This window comes from Chelonoidis abingdonii, chromosome 6 (assembly GCF_003597395.2).
Source record: "Chelonoidis abingdonii isolate Lonesome George chromosome 6, CheloAbing_2.0, whole genome shotgun sequence".
In the NCBI taxonomy this organism is placed as follows: Eukaryota; Metazoa; Chordata; order Testudines; family Testudinidae; genus Chelonoidis; species Chelonoidis abingdonii.
In genome coordinates this window covers 35,756,226-35,774,258 of record NC_133774.1, presented here as the reverse complement: position 1 = coordinate 35,774,258, position 18,033 = coordinate 35,756,226, and the positions used below count along the sequence as shown (strand labels likewise).

General features: G+C 42.3%; 1 protein-coding gene across 3 annotated transcripts in view; it reads left to right on the top strand.

The window, feature by feature from the left end:
* The first annotated feature begins 4,412 nt into the window (after positions 1-4,412).
* LOC116818249 (chondroitin sulfate proteoglycan 4-like) overlaps positions 4,413-18,033 on the top strand; it is a 79,394-nt gene continuing 65,773 nt past the window's right edge. For all 3 annotated transcript variants that reach the window (XM_032769019.2, XM_032769018.2, XM_032769017.2), the window contains exon 1: positions 4,413-4,507. In XM_032769019.2, the coding sequence (XP_032624910.1) occupies positions 4,423-4,507 (85 nt within the window). In that variant the 5' untranslated portion in view covers positions 4,413-4,422. The remainder of the gene's footprint in view (positions 4,508-18,033) is intronic.

Genomic DNA, 18,033 nt, shown 5'->3' with positions numbered 1-18,033 from the left:
GAACTCTGACTACTCTGCCAGACCGTGATATGCAGAGGCATCGCCAGGAAGCCCCAGATGAGACGATCCTGACTGGCCATAGGGTGAAATTTGTCTGTATATTGGGAGTGGTGAGCATAAGAGATTTGCTTGGTATATGTATTCTGTGTGCGTTGCTAATAAATAGATGTTTAGAGCACAACTGTTTAAGGCTTTTTCACTGGGAAAAGTTTCCGCAGACCTGTAGAGCCCTGAGCCCCGAGGGAAAGGCCAGGTACTTAAATTGACCAGGTTTCTTCCTGAGTTGTGTAGGTAAGAATAGGTGCTTTACACCCTGAGCCCTGGGAAGGGAAAGTGTGGGGGTGCACTAAATTGACCAGATCACGCCTTGAGCCCTCAGTAGGGTGTAGACGGGTGCCTTAGATTTTGCAGGTAACAGTAGCATATGTTTACATCTTTGAAAAGACTATGTTGGGCCCTGTGGCCAGATTGTTCCAATGGGTTCTGTTTAACATTTAAATCTTGTTTAGTGCTTTGAAATAATGGACACAAGGGAAGAGCAATCACAAGTATGGAACTTCCTCTGGATCTGGCTTGGAGCCTGTGCCAGCCATAATCATCTCACTGTTACTTTGTGCATCCTGTCTGTTTTTTCCACCTGTTATCATATATATAGGATGTAAACTTCATTATCTTTTCATTATATGTATGTAGAGTATCTAGCATATAGTTTACTAGTAATAGCAATGATTATATGATAAAGCATGTGGATCCAATTTTTCTTATTTTCAGCTGTTTATCACTATTCCATTGGTTACTGTTATTTCCCCTAGTTTTCATAGGCCTTTTTTATAGACCTCAAGACAAATTTAAGCCTTTATTTTAGTGTCATACTAATGTTTCCCACCCTAGAGAAAACACAGGCACTAAGTTTAAAATGCCCTTTTTTGCTATGTTCTCCTTAACTGAATACAGGTCAAGCTAGAGTTTACAAAATCTCAGGGAATACCCACAATTTAAAAAAAATCAGAGGGCTACGCTGTGTCCTTTACAATAGCCTACTAAGCAAGGCTAAAAGATAAAAAGGGCCTTTTTGGATTAAAGAGAGTTTAATAAATTATGACTTTATACGTATCTTTAAATACTGCTGCAGTCCCTATACAGTCATGCCAAAAAATTATTGTATCCATTCGTCTAATACGTTTTATTGGTAGTTGTCTTTTATAGGACACAGAGTGAATCTAAACATTGATTTTAAAGAATGAAATCAAATGTAATTATTAAAATGGAAAGGAATTGTTTGAACTTCCGCCAGAATTTCATATGGTATATTATTGCCATATTTTACCTTAGTATTTATCCACAATGTTATCTTTTTTATTCTTCTTGGTGTCTCTTTGGTTAGACTTCCTTAAAAAATATTTCTGGATGAAATAAAATAAACTTACTTTTGTAAAATGCAAGAACACATGACCATTACTAAGCTGATCCACAGCAATACTTGATAAATCCCTGTTTAGTACACACTGCCCTCAGAACTGCTCCAAGTATCAGACACATAAGTTATGTCTACACTGCAAGGAGGGGGATGATTGTAGCAAATGTACACATACCTGATCTACCTAAATCAAAGCCAGCTTGAGTAACAAGAGCAGTGAAGCAGCAGCAGTACAGCTGGCTGCATGGCTAGTCCAGCACACCCAGAACCCTAGGAACGTGCTTGGGTTGCCACTGCCCATGCTGCTGCAGCTTCCTCCTATTGTTACTTGAGATTGTTTTGATCTACTAGACGAAGGCTAGCTTGGGTATGCCACACTTCCTGACTGCAGATAAGATATACCCATGTTATCAGACATCATGGTTATCAGTCACATACAGTCACCATATACTTCAGAGTAAGGTATAAAACCTCACGGAAGACAGGTGTGGGATAATTTGCCCCTCACATTGGGTCTCCTCCTAACCCCTAAAAGTTAGAGATTAGTTCAAACCCCAAAATATGAGGTTTTATATCCCTTCCTTAACTTTTTAATTAGTATTAACGGCACTAACTTTGGATATTCTTGTTATCCATATAAATCATGGAAACATAGGGCTGGAAGGAACCTTAAGAAGTCATCAAATCCAGCCTGCTGCATTGAGGCAGGACCAAATAAACCTAAAACCACCCCTGACTGGTGTTTGTTCAAGCAGTTCTTTAAAACCTCCAATGACAAGAATTCTACAACCTTCCATGGAAGTCTATTCCAGAGCTTAAGTGCCTTTATAGTCAGAAAGTTTTTCCTAATATCTAATGTAAGTCTCCCTTGTTGCAGATTAAGCCCATTACTTATTGGCCTACCTCTAGTAGACATGGAGAACAACTGATCACAGTTCTCTTTATAACAGCCCTTAGTGTATTAGGTCCCTCCTCAGTCTTCTTTTCTCAAGACTAAAGATGCCTATGTTATTTTAACCATTCGTCATAGCTCAGGTTTTCTAAACCTTTTATAATTTTTCTTGCTCTCCTCTAGACTCTCTCTCCAATTTGTCCACACCTTTCCTAAAGTGTGGTGACCAGTGGATCGATCGCCACAGCATTGATCCATGGTAAGTGTAGACATACCCTCAAACTACCATCTCTTCTAGGGCAGAGACCATGGGTGAGATCCTGGCCCCACTGAAGTCAACTGCTGTTTTCCTGAATGTGTGGACAGTGCCTAGCACATTATGGGAGCTGCTGGGATACGAATAATTATGTAATCTGCTTGAAAGACGCAGCTATGGATTCATACATAAAATGACCAGTCAATCACAATAATTTCTGAAAGTGTTGTTGAGTTTTTCCTGCAGATGGTACCATAGGTACAGGAGCATTAGTCAAGAATTCTGAGCAGGTCTAGGATTTCGGTAGAGCAACACGCAGAAGAGGAAATTGCTCAATACTTTTTTGTACCTGAAAAATGCAGATAAGTAATTTCTGTGGGAGAGTTTGGCTTCTGGCTTCTTATGGACAGCATACCTTTCTTTCATCTTGCAATGGTGAACACAAACAAAATCAGGTACCAAACAATGACCAACATGTTGGAATGATCTGTTGTAACTGTATACACCAAAAAGTTGATGGAAGTCAAGCACTTAATTTTTTTCTACATATATGGTTTACAAGGTTTAAGCGAATATTGTTCTGATTATAAAGAGTACAATTTTCAAAAGGGCCTGATTAAGTTGGGCACCCAACTTCCATTGAAAGTCAATGGGAATCAAGGAACAGATCCGCAAAGGGACTTAGGTGTTGCAACACTCAGTGTGGCAGTGCCTAACTTTCTAGGTGCCTAAAAAGTCACAGGTGCAACACTGGGATCCACAAAGCCTGACTTGGGTGCCTAGCTCCCTACACAATGATTGGGGAAAGATAGGTGCTGGAGGGGTTGGATAAGGGGCAGGGAGCCCTGGAGACAGGGAGAGGGCAGAGGTTCTGGGGGGGGGGCAGTCGGGGATGGAGAAGAGGGGGGTTGGATCTTGGGCATTCTGAGGGGGTCTGTCAGGACTTGGAGTGGGCGGGTGAATAGGGGTCGGGGCAGTCAGGGGACAGGGAACAGAGGGGTTGGTGGGGGGGTGAGTCCCAGGGTGGTGGTTGGGGAGGGGGTCTCAGTGGGGGGCGGTGAGGGGACAAGGAGCAGGATGGGTCGGAGATTTTGAGGGGGAAGTCGGGGGACAGGAAGTGGATGGGGGTTGGATGGGGGCAGGGGCAGGCTGTTTGGGGAGGCACAGCCTACCTTAAAGCTCATTCAGCAGTTTGAGGCTTGCAGACAGCTATTTAACACAAAGAGCCAAGCTGTTATCTTTTCTGTGGGAGAGGGAGCACATGAAAAGAGCAATATCCAACACCACCTACCTCCTTCCCAACCCTACTAAGGGAGACTCCCATCCCCTGAATCCTGTTGGCGGCCCTGCCTGAAACAGCCTACAGGGTTACACATGAGCCAAATGCGAATTTTGTGGATTGCAGTTTTAGGCACCCCAAACTGGCACCTAGTTACCTAAGTGGATCTGGACTTAAATGTCTAAGACACTTAAGCACTTTTAAGAATCCAACTTAAAATGATCTAAACAACTGTTTTTAAATGGGTTTGGGTGATAACGGGGACAAGCTGGGAAGGCCGGGGGTGGGGGTGAGTCAGACAAGTTGGTGGTGCAGCGGCTGGGGGGCCAGCAACGGGCGCAGGTAGTAGGGAATGGGGGCTGGGAGCTGCCTTGTAGCCTCTTCTCCCCAGGGCCAGGCACTCCGAAGCCCCGCCCCGGGAGCAGCCTGCGCCCCCCCAAGTGTAACCCGACCGGGGCCAGCGCGACAGCTGCTGCTCGGGCGGGGCTGCGCTGCGGCCGTGCGCCCCGGCGCCGCTAATGCCTCCTTCGCCGGAGCTGGAGGCCAGCGCAGCCGGTAAAACTGGGAGCGCAGGCGGCATGGCCTCAGGCTGGAGGAGTCCCGGCGGCGGCCTCGCCAGCGCCCTGCTCCTGCTGCTCGCCCTTAGCCTACGGGCTCTCGCAGGTAGGGTGCAGAGACCCCTGCCCGGGCCTCCCGGAATCTTCTCGTCAGGCGGGGCTGGGCTGCTGCCAGGCGCCGGAGAAATGCTGCCTCGCCCCGCTCCGGGCGCGCGAGCCCCCGGCTGCTCCGCGGAGGGCTAGGCGGGGCCTGCCACCGCCTCGCGGCCGCAGCGGCTGCGAGCATCTGTCCGGCCTGGCCCGCGCTCTGCTCGGCGGGCGGGACCCTCCGGCTCCGGTTCCCGTGGGGGGCCGGTGCCACTCGCAGCCCGACAGCTGGAGCCGACACATGCGTGGCGGGCTTGGGCTCCGGCGGGCGCTGCACTGTAGCAGAGGGGAAAGGCCCCGAGCACCAGGCACTTCAGGCCACAACTGCCTGGCGGGGCGAGCGCTTTCCGCTACTACCAGCTACAGTGATTGCGGGGCTCAGTGCCCTAGGCGCGCTGTACTTACTGCTTACTGGGTGTTTGTGTGCGGACCTGCAATCGAAGTCAGACTCATTTGACAGGCACTTCCCTCATGTCGTATCCGTTTTAAGCCAGAGCTAGCCCACCGGGAAGGGTTGTGTGGTCTTGTTCGTAATTTGGAAGGTCTGAATTTCGGGGGTCTGAATTGGGATTTCAGAAATGTCAAGCCTTAAAATAAGTGCTGAACTTTTAAACTCTTTCTTTGTTTATTATTTGCTTACAGTGGATTGAAGATTTATCAGCACATTAAAGTTGTATACTAGAGGACATTGCTTGTTCTATTTCCTTATGGTGCATAACAAAAACCTTAAAAGCCTTTTTGTTTAAAGATTTTTTTCCTGCTCATTTTTTTTTTTGGTCTCCTGAAATATTAGGCATTGATTTCTGGTTTTGTTTTTGTTTTGTTGCTTGGAGGACTGTCTGGAGAGTTAGGGGGACAGTGATACCACACAAGAGACCCTTTACATTTTCACATAACTTTATTCATGAGAGTAGTGCCAAGAGTGAGGAATTAGGCACATACCTACGGGCTTGCAGGAGCAAAGCTGAAAATATGAGCTGCAGCTGCCCTGTCCCTCTGTAGAAGGGGAGCTGATGTTCAGTCAATTTTTTTTTACTCTTTTTTGTTAAGACTGGTTTAACTTAAGCTCCTGACAACAGGATAAAAGCTTTTTGTGAAAGAGTCAACATCTCTTCCCTTTCAACCGACGGCAAAGAAATGTCTGGCTCAGGTTTTAGTCTATTGTGATGTCTCTATTTCACTGAGGTCTGCAGTCCTCAGGAGGACCTCCATGGAAAACTTGACATATCCCATCTCTGTAATAAAAAAAAATTAGAAAAAAGGCTTCCCTTTCCTTTTAAAAACTGTAAGGGGTCATCCTACATTACAGAAGATAAATAAAAGACACAAGCAAGACTCCCCCCTCCGCCTGTTTTTTTAAGTTCACTTTTAAAGTAGTGATCAAAATGTTCAGAAGTAGCCCTTAAATTTGAGACCTCTCATGCCTGAGCACCTGCAACTCTTCTACACAAAGAACTTTAAAGTCCAGGCCCTTATGCAATCATTAAAAGTAATGCGTCTGATGAAGTGGGTATTCACCCACGAAAGCTCACGCTCCAAAACGTCTGTAAGGTGCCACAGGATTCTCTGCTGCTTTTACAGATCCAGACTAACACGGCTACCCCTCTGATACTAAAAGTAAATAGGGTGACCAGATGTCCCGATTTTATAGGGACAGTCACGATTTTTGGGTCTTTTTCTTATATATCCTTGGTTTAGAGATTGAGGACAGTGGAATCTCCATCACTGGAGATTTTTAAGAGCCGGATAGACGAACACCTGTCAGGGATGATCTAGATAATATTTAGTTCTGCCATGAGTGCAGGGAACTGTACTAGATGATCTCTTGAGATCCTTTCCAGTCCTTTGATTCTATGACTTGGAGTCAGAGAGATTTCTATGATAGCTAGGAAAGTAGTCTCAATCTTGAGTCTTTATCTAGTGCCTAAACCAAAAAGCCAAAATTCCTTCCAGAAAAAAAAGTATACAACTGAAAGGAAGGCTTGGTCACTGTTTATGAAAACTGGAAATATCACTGTTAATTATACTGTATTACTTTTAGTATGTCTGCTATAGCAACCAGATGTGCCTATGCAAAAGAAATTCAATAGGTGTCCTCTGTATTTTTGTTGCATTAATGTGAACTCCACTATTAAAGTTTTATATCATGTGAGTCAATCATTTCATAGATACCAAGGCCAGAAGTGACCATTGTGATAATCTAGTCTGACCTCCTGTATAAGACAGGCCACAGAACTTCCCCAAAATTTACTTTCCCTGTAATTTTTTTAACATGAATTTGGAGTAGTGTTACTTCTCATTGTAAATATATTATCTCATTGTAAATATCATATCTGAGTCTTCTCTCAGCAACTCCACTGGCTGTTGATTTACACCAGTGTGAGAACAAAATTAGGTGCATTATCTATGCAGTAGATGGAGACCCTGGATCCTATTAATGAGTTCCAGAAGCCAAGTGTTTGTTTGTTTGTTTGTTTGGTTATTTGTTTATTAAATAAAAGGAAGCATGGGGATCTCTACAGGAGCACACTTGGGGCCAAATCCTGCTCACCATACATAGACCTAGCTTTGAATTCAGTGTTAGACCTGATCAGACCATATTAAAATCATTTAAAATATGAGGGAAATCTTGGGTTTTTGATGTTTTCTCTTTTTTAATAAAGAGAAACAAGAAGTTGTTTTGTCTGGATATAGATCTGGATTTGAATGAAAGCTTATTTTGTTTAATGTAAAGGTACATAAAATATTGTTAATGGCTTTTCCCCTTGAGGCATTTGTTATTTTCAGGGAATATAGCTCTTGTAACTTATTCAGTGACTATGACAAGCAAAAGCAGAATCTTTTCCTTGCAGTATGTTAAAATGTTTGGCCTAGAGAGCAGTCTCCAAGAAGAGAACCTGAAGCAGGGGGTGAAGGAGGAGAACTCTATGAGAAGCCCTTGTGAAATTATCCATAATTAATTCTCATGAGCACCAAAGGCTGCAGGGGCATGTGCTGCTCCCTGGCAGTATGGCTGTATTGTAGCCATGCTGTCAGAGCCTTCCCTGTGTGCAGCTGCCCCAGGCACCTCTTCATCTGAGATACCCCTGCACAGAGGGGGGCTCAGGACAAGATAATGCCGTCCTAGGTTGTGCTACCTTTTTCTGAGGAATCTGAATGGAGGGATGATGATTTCATGGCCCGTCCAGCTTTCACTCCTCTTCCCTGCGGAGCCTTCCATAGGATTCCAGGAAGTGGGGTACAGTGTTATTAGCCCACTAGCTCCCTCACTCCTGTTTCTGCTCAGGACCTGGGAGGACTGTCCATGAATGGGCAGGGAGTGGAAGCCATCTGGGCCTTTATTTCAATTGGTATCACTGCTGGTTATGTTTGTCTTACAGAAACGGAGAGCTACCAAAACATTTCCCATGTAAAAAAGGTGAAGTCAGGTTAGAAAATAAACAGTTCAATTATATAAATGTGTGGTATTGGGTGTACATAAGTATAAAAGAATAGCACAGGCATGTGGGAACACTACCAGAAAGGCTAATGACTGGCACATGATGGCGTATGTTACATTGGTGGATATGCAGGTGAATGAACCGATGATGTTGTGGCTGGTTCATTCACCTGCACGTCCACCAATGTAATATACACCATCATGTGCCAGCAATGCTTCTCTGCCATGTACATTGGCCAAACTGGACAATCCCTACAGAAAAGGATAAATGGACACAAATCAGATATTAGGAATGGCAATATACAAAAACCTGTAGGAGAACACTTCAACCTCCCTGGACACACAATAGCAGATTTAAAGGTAGCCATCCTGCAGCAAAGAAACTTCAGGACCAGACTTCAAAGAGAAACTGCTGAGCTTCAGTTCATTTGCAAATTTGACACCATCAGCTCAGGATTAAGCAAAGACTCTGAATGGCTTGCCAACTACAAAAGCAGTTTCTCCTCCTTTGGTGGTTCATACCTCAGCTGCTAGAAGAGAGCCTCATCCTCCCTGATTGAATTAACCTCATTATCTCTAGACTGATTTTTGCCTGCATATTTATACCTGCCTCTGGAAATTTCCACTACATGAGTCTGACAAAGTGGGTATTCACCCCCAAAAGCTTACGCTCCAATACATCTGTTAGTCTATAAGGTGCCACAGAACTCTGTTGCTTTTTACATTTGTCGATGTGTGCATGTATTTCCCTAAACTTGGAGGAAACAGTTCTGTTTCAGATACCACTGTGATAATTTAGTATGTTGACTTTATAACAGCAGTTAATGTATATGCAGATAACCACAATATTGAAGTCATAGCAAAGATGTGCTTTAATTCCAGTATCTGTTCTATAGCGTAAAACACTTTCATGTCTCACACTACTGCATCAGGATCAAAGGAACGTCAGGATTTTCCTCTATAAAAAAAAAGATATGCTATTAAGTTTAACCATACAGTAGCTGTTGTCATCAAATATCTAGGTATTCCTATCTTCTAGTGGAAAATTACTTGCTTTGTTTTAGCAATCCGACACATGCATAGAAGCAAAGTCTCAATTTTATAAGGATGGTGAAGTTTTACTCAGCACTTTAAAGCCATATCATGGCAATCTAGTTCTAATTTCCAGACTGTAATTTTTACTAATCTGCAAAGAAATTGTGATAAAAAAATCTTCCCTACTTCAAACTTTAGAAAAATAGGTTATTTCTAATCTGATCCTTACAGGGGTTACTGATCAGTATAATACAGTACTATTACGCAACTCTTGTATAGTATTTCCTAATCATAATGTTACTTGCACGCTCTAGAGAAGTGGTGGGAAACCTGCGTCCTGCCAGGGTAATCTGCTGTTGGGCTGCGAGACAGTTTGTTTACGTAGACCATCAGCAGGCATGGCCACCTGCAGCTCCCAGTGGCTGCAGTTTGCCACTGGGAACAGCGGCCACTGGGAGCTGCAGGTGGCTGTGCCTGCAGACGATCAATGTAGAACTGTCTGTAGCCCACCAGCAGATTACCCTGATGGGCCGCATGTGGCCCACCACTGCGCTGGGGCATCTCATCTCTACTCTTTTGTGGCATAACCAGTTAATTTAGGCCCCCCCATTTTACCCAGGTTCTAGGGCTTGGGGCAAAAGGCACCTACCCTTACCCAATTCCTAGGGCTCAGGGCATAATCTTCTACGGATTTGCAGGGCCTTGTCCTGGTTAAAGAGCCTTACACAGTAATATCCTCAGCCTCTATTTCTTAACAATCACCAAGCAGAATACACATGGTAAGCATACAATGCTATGCTCACCAATCCCGATTACACAGGAGGACTTTCCCTGTTGGCCATGCAAGGTCAGTCTCATCTGGGTTCTGGTTGCTGCTTGTCACGGTCGTGCATACGATTTTAGCAGCTCTGATCTTGGGCTGTGTCTTGGAGGTGAGTTGTTCTTCTTCTAAGTCTTTTCTTTTTATTCTTCTTTTCCTTTCTTTTCCGCCGGTTTCCTTTTTGGACCCCAGTTTATATAGGAACTTGAGTCCTGCTTATGTGGCACTGAGACTGCTTAGAGTGAGAGAGAGAAAGTAAGTCTTCGCTACAGCCTTAGCTAACTGCCAGTTGGCTTTTAGCTCATGCAGTACAGGCTCATGCACTATGCTCTAGAGATCCCAGGTTTGATCCCGCCCACAGACGGCTGAGGTCTGTTTGCATTGCAAGTGGGCTCATCCAGGATTTCAGTTGGGAAGTCTCTGAAGCTAGGGATGTGCTTCCTCAGCTAGGGGAAGTAGGTAACCCACACACCTTCTGGGTGTGGTAATCTGTCCCATCTAGTGGCACTGAGACTGCTTAGAGAGAGATATAAAATGAGACTGTTCTACAGTCTTACCTAAGAGCCATTTGGCTTTTAGCTTATGCAGTAGAGGCTTATGCACTAAGCTCCAGAGGTCCCCAGTTCGATTCCTTCCGACAATGACCAGGTCTGTTGGCGTTATACTAAGCTATATCTTGACCAATCATTTGGTTAAAGTATTACAAAATAATTCTTTGACCAGTCCTAATATATTGCAAAACAATTCTTTAACAGTCGTACCCTGGCACCTTAATTGATTTAAATCTTGCATTATTAGTTATGCAACAGACAGAAGCAATTAAAGAACCGGAGACTATACCGATAAACAATAGAGAAGTAGGGACCATAAAGTCAAAACAGTATAGTAGTATTGATTTCACAATCACAACTGTTGGTAAGTGATTCCTTGCCAGACAGAATGCTGTCAAAGAAATTTTTCTTAAAAAGAAAAAAGATATGAAGATGTTTAAATCTGGTGATGGTGGGTACTTTTAGAGCAGGGGTGCCTTCTTAACAGCCTGATATTTCATTGTTTTAATGTAATTTAGATGGATGTGAGACTGACTTTCTGCTTTTTAGCTCATGGCTGCTGCTGTCCTAGTGTGGCTGCAGAAAAAGGCCTCAGACCTCGCAATAGGTCTCAAAGCGCTTTACAAAGGAGGTCAATATCATTATCTCCATTTTAAGCAAGAGGCAAATAAAAGGTTACCTTTAGAAAGTAATTATAATTATAAATAAATCCGAATTTTTCCAAATGCTGATTCAAAACTCAAGTTATCTGACATTTATTCCCTCGCTTCTAAAGTCTTACAACATCAACATTAGTTTGTTCAAAACTATATTAGAAGGGTTTTGGAGACCTTCATAAAATCTGGGGTTTACCTGTAGTAGAGTGAGCAGTAAAGCTGAATTCCACAGAATCTCATGTTAAAAAGATTGCATCACATTCTCCAAAAGATATCTGACCCATTTGTTGCTTTCTATATAAAAGTGGAAGCATATCTCAAATTAGTATTAATCAGCATTGTAAAACAACCTAATTAAGGATTTCTCCCCCCCCACCCCCATGTTCTCACAGTTTATTATGATCCCTTTGAATGTTTAAAGGGCAATCTCTTTACTTTCCAAAATTGTGTTTCCCTCCATTGTGCATATATTTAGGTGTATTTGGGTTACTCAAATTCTTGGTTTCTGTGACTGGTAATCTTAATATCTAGCACTGTTTAGTATACACAAACCTTTACAAAAGCATCAGCAAAAAAGTTAACAGCTGCACATGAATATTGCATAAAAACCCAAGTTTATTTCCATCGATTACAGCTTCTAACAAATAGGTTTTCTGTATTAATAAGGCTACTGCCATAGCCTCTTATGCAGAATTGGAGAGTTTTATTTTAGAGGTTTTAATACAAGTTAGTCACTACCAACAGACTAACATTTGTGTAATAGACTTAGGGCTAATATTTATCTTTGCAGATTACCTCAAGCATTCTGTATATACTCTGGAGTTGCTAGGGTTAGATTTAGAGACACTCCTTCTGTTACAGTCTGAATGACTGTTTCAGAGAATAAACCTGCAGCCACAAGGTAAAGGAAGAAAATCAAACAACATTTGTAAATAAATCTGTAGGTCATAACATTTTTGTTATAAATTAATCTAACAGAATCACTTTGATTGAGTTCTAATGAATAGTGCTGAGAGTTTTTTCCAACAGAGCATTCTAGCTGAAAACACATTTTCTCTAAAGAGAAGAACTTCACCTGCAGATAATTATCTGACCATTTCCCTGAGAACAGGGGGGCTGTGTGCTGCCCGCTTATATGGGATGCATCTGTGGGTGGCCCAGGGTCCATCCCTGATAGGGATGAGGTTATAAAAGAGGTCCTGAGAGTTTACTGTGAGAATGTGTTTATTAGCAGTGAACTGAGTTACTCTAGGTTACAGAAATAAACTTATTTATTGGGGTTTGTAGGAAAGTGGAGTTTTTCCATTGTGCTTTATGGGCTGCCTTTCAACAAGTGCTTATAGGACATGTAGTGAGAATCTGGGATGCTTATGAATTTATAATTGAATTTGTACACTTTTTTGATGTAGGGCTGTTAAGAGTATCTTGAGCTTGACAAATAGAAGTAGAAAACATTTGTTTCCTACTTGTTCTCTCTTCTTGAGCTGGCACTACAAATGTTGGACAGTCATGAAATGAGTGAAAATGAACCAGGCTTCTAAAAGTTTTTAATGTATCAAAACAAACAATCAACACCCTGAAGAACTAGTTGCACGAAAAGGAAAACCATCTTTATGCTTAGAAAATTAACATTTATTTCCCTTACTAGACTAAGGAAGATTTACACTACCTTTTACTGAAGGGTCTTATATTCTGAAGACTGAGAGCACACAGCTGTGTAGCTTGGATCTATGTAGTTAATGTTAGAAACTTCTGATATGTCTTATAATTGATTAATTTTTTTATGAACCTCAAGATCAGAACCAAACATGTTAAAACCATCTAGTCATGCACACATCTGGCCTATGTAAATACATGTTCTTAGTACCTTTTCCTTCATTCTTCTGCCTCCGTTCCTTTTGATATCTTGTCTTAGAGTGTAAGCTCTTTGGGGTTAGAGCTGTCTTTTACTGTGTTTGCACAGTCCTATCACAATTCAGCCCTGGTGAGTGTTCTCTATTATTCACTAAATACTATTCCATAAACACACTCAAAAGTGGGCACCTGCATTTGTGCCATACAGATTCCACAACATCTTTATCTACCACCAATCTACCTGTAAAAAGACATTATAGGACAAATGCCAATGCCAGCAGTGGCAATACAAAAAGCACTTGACTGTTCCACAGCTGAAAGAAAAAGAAGTTTCTTAGCACACAGGATGAATTCTTTCACTTCAATTTCTGGAGGGTTTCAAATTGTAGTCCCACACAGAGTATATTGCAGTAATCTAATCCCAACATGGAGAAGGCAGGGATAAATTGCAGTGACATTTGCATCCAAAAGCAGAGGTTGCACCCTTCTCAACAAGTGCAGATGGGAAAAAACTGCTCCTGGGCACAGCTTCTAGCTTAGCTCCATGAGCCGCAGAGAATCGAAAGTAAACTCTCCCAACATGAGTAATAAGTGATAGGCACAGACTCTCATTCTGTGGAGTCAATAGTAATCTCCATTATTTATTGTGATTGATTCCCCAATCTGTTCCTATTAGTTTTTTTGTTTTCCCCTGGCATGAGCCTTTGGTAGTGAGCCTCTGGTGAGTAAACTTCCTCAAAGCCCCAGTTCTAGCCAGACACTGGATAAATTACTCAGCTAGTGCTCAGGGCACTTAGCCATCAGGACAGAAGAACACTGTTATGTAATCACTCACTATTATCCCCAGAAATCTCTCAGAGAAACGGAACTTCCTTTCTTGTGCATATATGCAAGACTGTAAGCTTTTTGGGACAGGGACTGTATATTTGTTCTGCATTGGTACAGCACCTAGGACAATGGGGTCCTAGGCGCTACTGTAATACCAATAATTAACATTGAGAGGTAGCAACTTCAAAACTGATAAAGGGAAATAATCAGTACATAATTAGACCGTAGAACTCACTGCCACAGGATATCATTGAGGCCAAGAAATTAATAACATTCAAGAGGGGTTGGACAGATACAGAGAACAAGAACATCCAGAGTTATAACAATTAATACATGTGACGTTGCACTCTGTATGATTTTATAAAAATATGCTAATGAATGAATATAACGTAACTGGAATATGCTTCATGCAAAAGGTCTCTTGTAAGGTATCATTACAAAGCTTATAGTCTACTGAGTGTGGTCATCCTGTTTGTATAAATGCATCACTCTTGTATCTGAAACTAGAAATATGAAATATAACTTTGAGGGCCTATCGTAATTATGCAAAGTATGGGCCATTAATGGTGGTTTGGAATCTTGATGGCTCCCATCAGCCAGGACAATTGACTGTGGATGGCTCTGTTTGCAGGCAGGCCTTCCCGTGAGTCAGGCTGGGAGGAATGAAGGCTTTGGGTCTTATAGTGACATGGCATCATGTCACCTAAACTGGAATCCATTTTTAACCTAGTGCTTTTCCATTGGGAAGGGGTGGCGGGGAGAGAACTCAGAGGGACAAAGGACTCCTGCCTTATACAAAAGATATATAAGTGGGTGGAACAGAACAAAGGGGATAGCCATCATGAGGAAGCCCGTAGCTACCAGCTGAGCTGGAACAAGAGCTGTACCAGGGGAAAGAATTGTGCCCAGGCCTCGAAAGTGTCCAGTCTGAGGAAAAAACTTACTGAAGTATCTCTGAGGGTGAGATTATCTTTATTCAGTTTGATTAGACAGATTTGCGTGTTTTGTTTTATTTTATTTTGCTTGGTGACTTACTTTTTCTGTCTGTTACTACTTGGAACCACTTAAATCCTACTTTCTGTATTTAATAAAATCACTTTTTACTTCTTAATTAACCCAGAGTATGTGTTAATACCTGGATGGGCAAACAGCTGTGCATATCTCTCTATCTGTGTTACAGAGAGTGAACAATTTGAGTTTACCCTGTATAAGTTTTATACAGGGTAAAATTGATTTATTTGGGTTTTAGACCCCATTGGGATTTGGGCATTTGAGTGTTAAAGACAAGAACACTTCTGTTAGCTGCTTTCAGGTAAACGTACAGCGGTTAGGGGACGTGATTCAGACCTGGGTCTGGGTTTGCAGCAGGCTAGTGAGTCTGGCTCAAACCAGGCAGGGCACTGAAGTCCTAAGGTGATAGAGCAAGGAAGGAAGGGTTGAAGTAGTCTTGGCACATCAGGTGGCAGCTCCCAAGAGAGTTTCTGTGATCCAGCCTGTCAAAATACAAACAAAGAATTTTGGATGAGCTAATAATTCAGGGTTTAAGGCAGTCTCTAACTTTGAGGGATTAGAATCAGACCTTTATGGGGGCAGATTATACTAAAACTGACTACTGTGGGGGTTTTGCACCCTTTTCTGAGGCATCATACTGGCTATATAAACCATGGGTCTGATCCAGGGGTTCTCAAACTTCACTAAATTGAGACCCTGTTATGACAACAAAAAATTACTACAGGACACCAGGAGCCTGAGCCTGCCTAAACCCCGCCCAGGCTCCACCGAATGGGGCGGGGGGTGGGCAGACGTGAAAGCCCAAGGGCTTCAGCCCTGGGTGGGGGGCCTCTAACCTGTGCTTTGCCATCCAGGGCTGAAGCCCTTGGGCTTGGGCTTCAGCCCTGGCAGTGGGATTAGGTTTCAGTCCTGGGCCCCAGCAAGTCTAACTCCAGCCCTGGTGACCGCATTAAAACAGAGTCACAACCCATTTTGGGGTCCTGACACACAGTTTGAGAACCGCTGGGTAATCCAATATGGCAATCCCTATGTTCCTAACTTTCAAGAAGTGACTTCTTCCTATCCCTGCTAGGGACAGCAAATGTGTCCCCTCCTGAAGTAGCAATCATGAAATTTAGATACTATAGCAATTAAAAAAGATTAGAAACTGTTTGACAAATCCTCTGTCTTTTTTATATTTTGACCTTTAATAACTAGATTATTTACTAGATTGCATGACATTTCACAATATAATAACACAGAGGTTACATCTGGTTGTGTTCTGTAACTGCGTGGAATGTTACCAGGCTACCTTTAGTGCAATTAATCTGAGCAACAGTTGTCCTGTGACCTAATTCTGACATTTCTGTTTTAGTGACAAAAAATAAAATCAATAGCTTAGTTAGCATATTTTCATTTCCACATCAGAAGGGTTCAGCATTTCTGGAAGTACTTTCAGTGTAAGCTACATTGTTTTTGCTTGCATGTGGGCCTACAGCCAAAACATTATTTTATCTTTAAAGAGAAGCACTGATGCCAATATCTGTTAAACACTTTGAAGATCAGAAATGTTCTGCAGCTGTTCTGCCATGTGGGAGCTGAGTCTTGCATTGTGTAGAGGAGTGGGATGCACATTTATTGCTTTAAGAGATGGAATGGTGTAGTTCAATATTTGCATATAAAAAGACTACCAATTCTAAACTCAGAGGGTGAGGGAATTTAGTGAAGTCTCATTCTCTTGTACCTTGCATGGATGTGAGGGACTCTCCTGGATTACAAATCCAGGCATAGTAGGGAGAACAGGCTTCATGTGGCTGCTGCTCCCCCTTGGGAGTGAGTTGGGGACACACAAAGTAAGGGAATAGACAGAGACTAGGCTTCTCTCTCCCCAGTGCACTGGAACTGAGAAGATGTGATGGATGGTGTAAGGTGCGCCCTGTAACGGCCTGCATTAAGTTATTTCCCCCCAACAGCAAGGGAGTTGTGACTGCGAGTTCACCATTCCTTCCCAAGGTTCCTCCTGCAGAAGTAAAGCTAGATGCCACTCCTTTTGCAGGGCTTAATCTAGCGCAGAGTGAACAATTTTGATAGAACAAATTGTGTTGCTAATTTTAGGTAAAGTCTTTGATCCCAATTTTGTTCTCCAAGATGCATGCACAGCTCCTGGTAACTGCACAAGTGGATTTGGGTGCAGAATTAGGCTTCATGTGTTTGATAGTTACATGTTTTGGGTGTTGCTTTTTAAAATTAGGGAAGAAAGAAGGCATTTATTGATCTGTATTTCAGGTAGAAAAGGACAAAGAAAAATCATTTTGAAAAACAGTCTTCAGTGGGACTGGAGATGCTTAAATAGCAGTGAACTAGGGCTGAAAGTGGACGACAATTTAAATGTGATTTTGTTATATGATGACAGTGAAAGCCAGGATAATTATGTTCTGCATACAAAGTCTGCCAAAAGAGCAAGAGATGCCAGGCTGCCCTAGAACTAAAGCAACCAGCTAATTACATAATATGCAGAAGATTTAAAATGAGAACTCACTTATTCAGTTTTTTGCATCTATAGAAATATAGAGACAACAGTACTAGTAACTGTACAGTGAGTGAATTTTAATGTCACATACTTATATATTAATATACCAACGTCCCGAGACATATTTAAGAAAATAGAAAATTCTCATTGCTTAAGTGGATTGAGCTTTTACAAAAGAAGTTGTTATAGGTGGTGTCTGAGTTAATGGGGCAAAATACCCACCCCCTACTATATCTAAATGATTGGCTGAAAAAAGCCCTCTTCTAGAAGTCTGAGCACTTTCTCCATATCTGCTCTTGTTTATTACAGAGACAAAGTGGGTGAGGTAATATCTTTTATTGGACCAACTTCTGTTGGTGTGAGAGAGAAGCTTTTGAGCCTCACAGAGCTCTTCTTCAGATCTCAAGAAAAGCTCTGTGTGGCTCAAAAGTTTGTCTCTCTCACCAACAGAAGTTGGTCCAATAAAATATATTACTTCACTCACCATGTTTCTCTAATATCTTGGGACTGACATGGTTACAACTACACTGGTTTGTTATAGTCATTTTCAAGAAAGATGCTCTGACTTTGTCTAAGGACCTTTCCTTTCTTTCTTGGGGCTCTGTTTAGTATTATGGAATGTACTGTCCAGTCCCAGAGAGAATATAAAAAACAAGTTCCTTAAATGATGTGCTAAATTCACATGTTCTAACAGCAAGAGACATTCTAATGTTACTGGCTTGACTCCGTTCATATTACTTGATCATATGATGTAACCAGAGCAAAACCAATTTCTCTTTAAA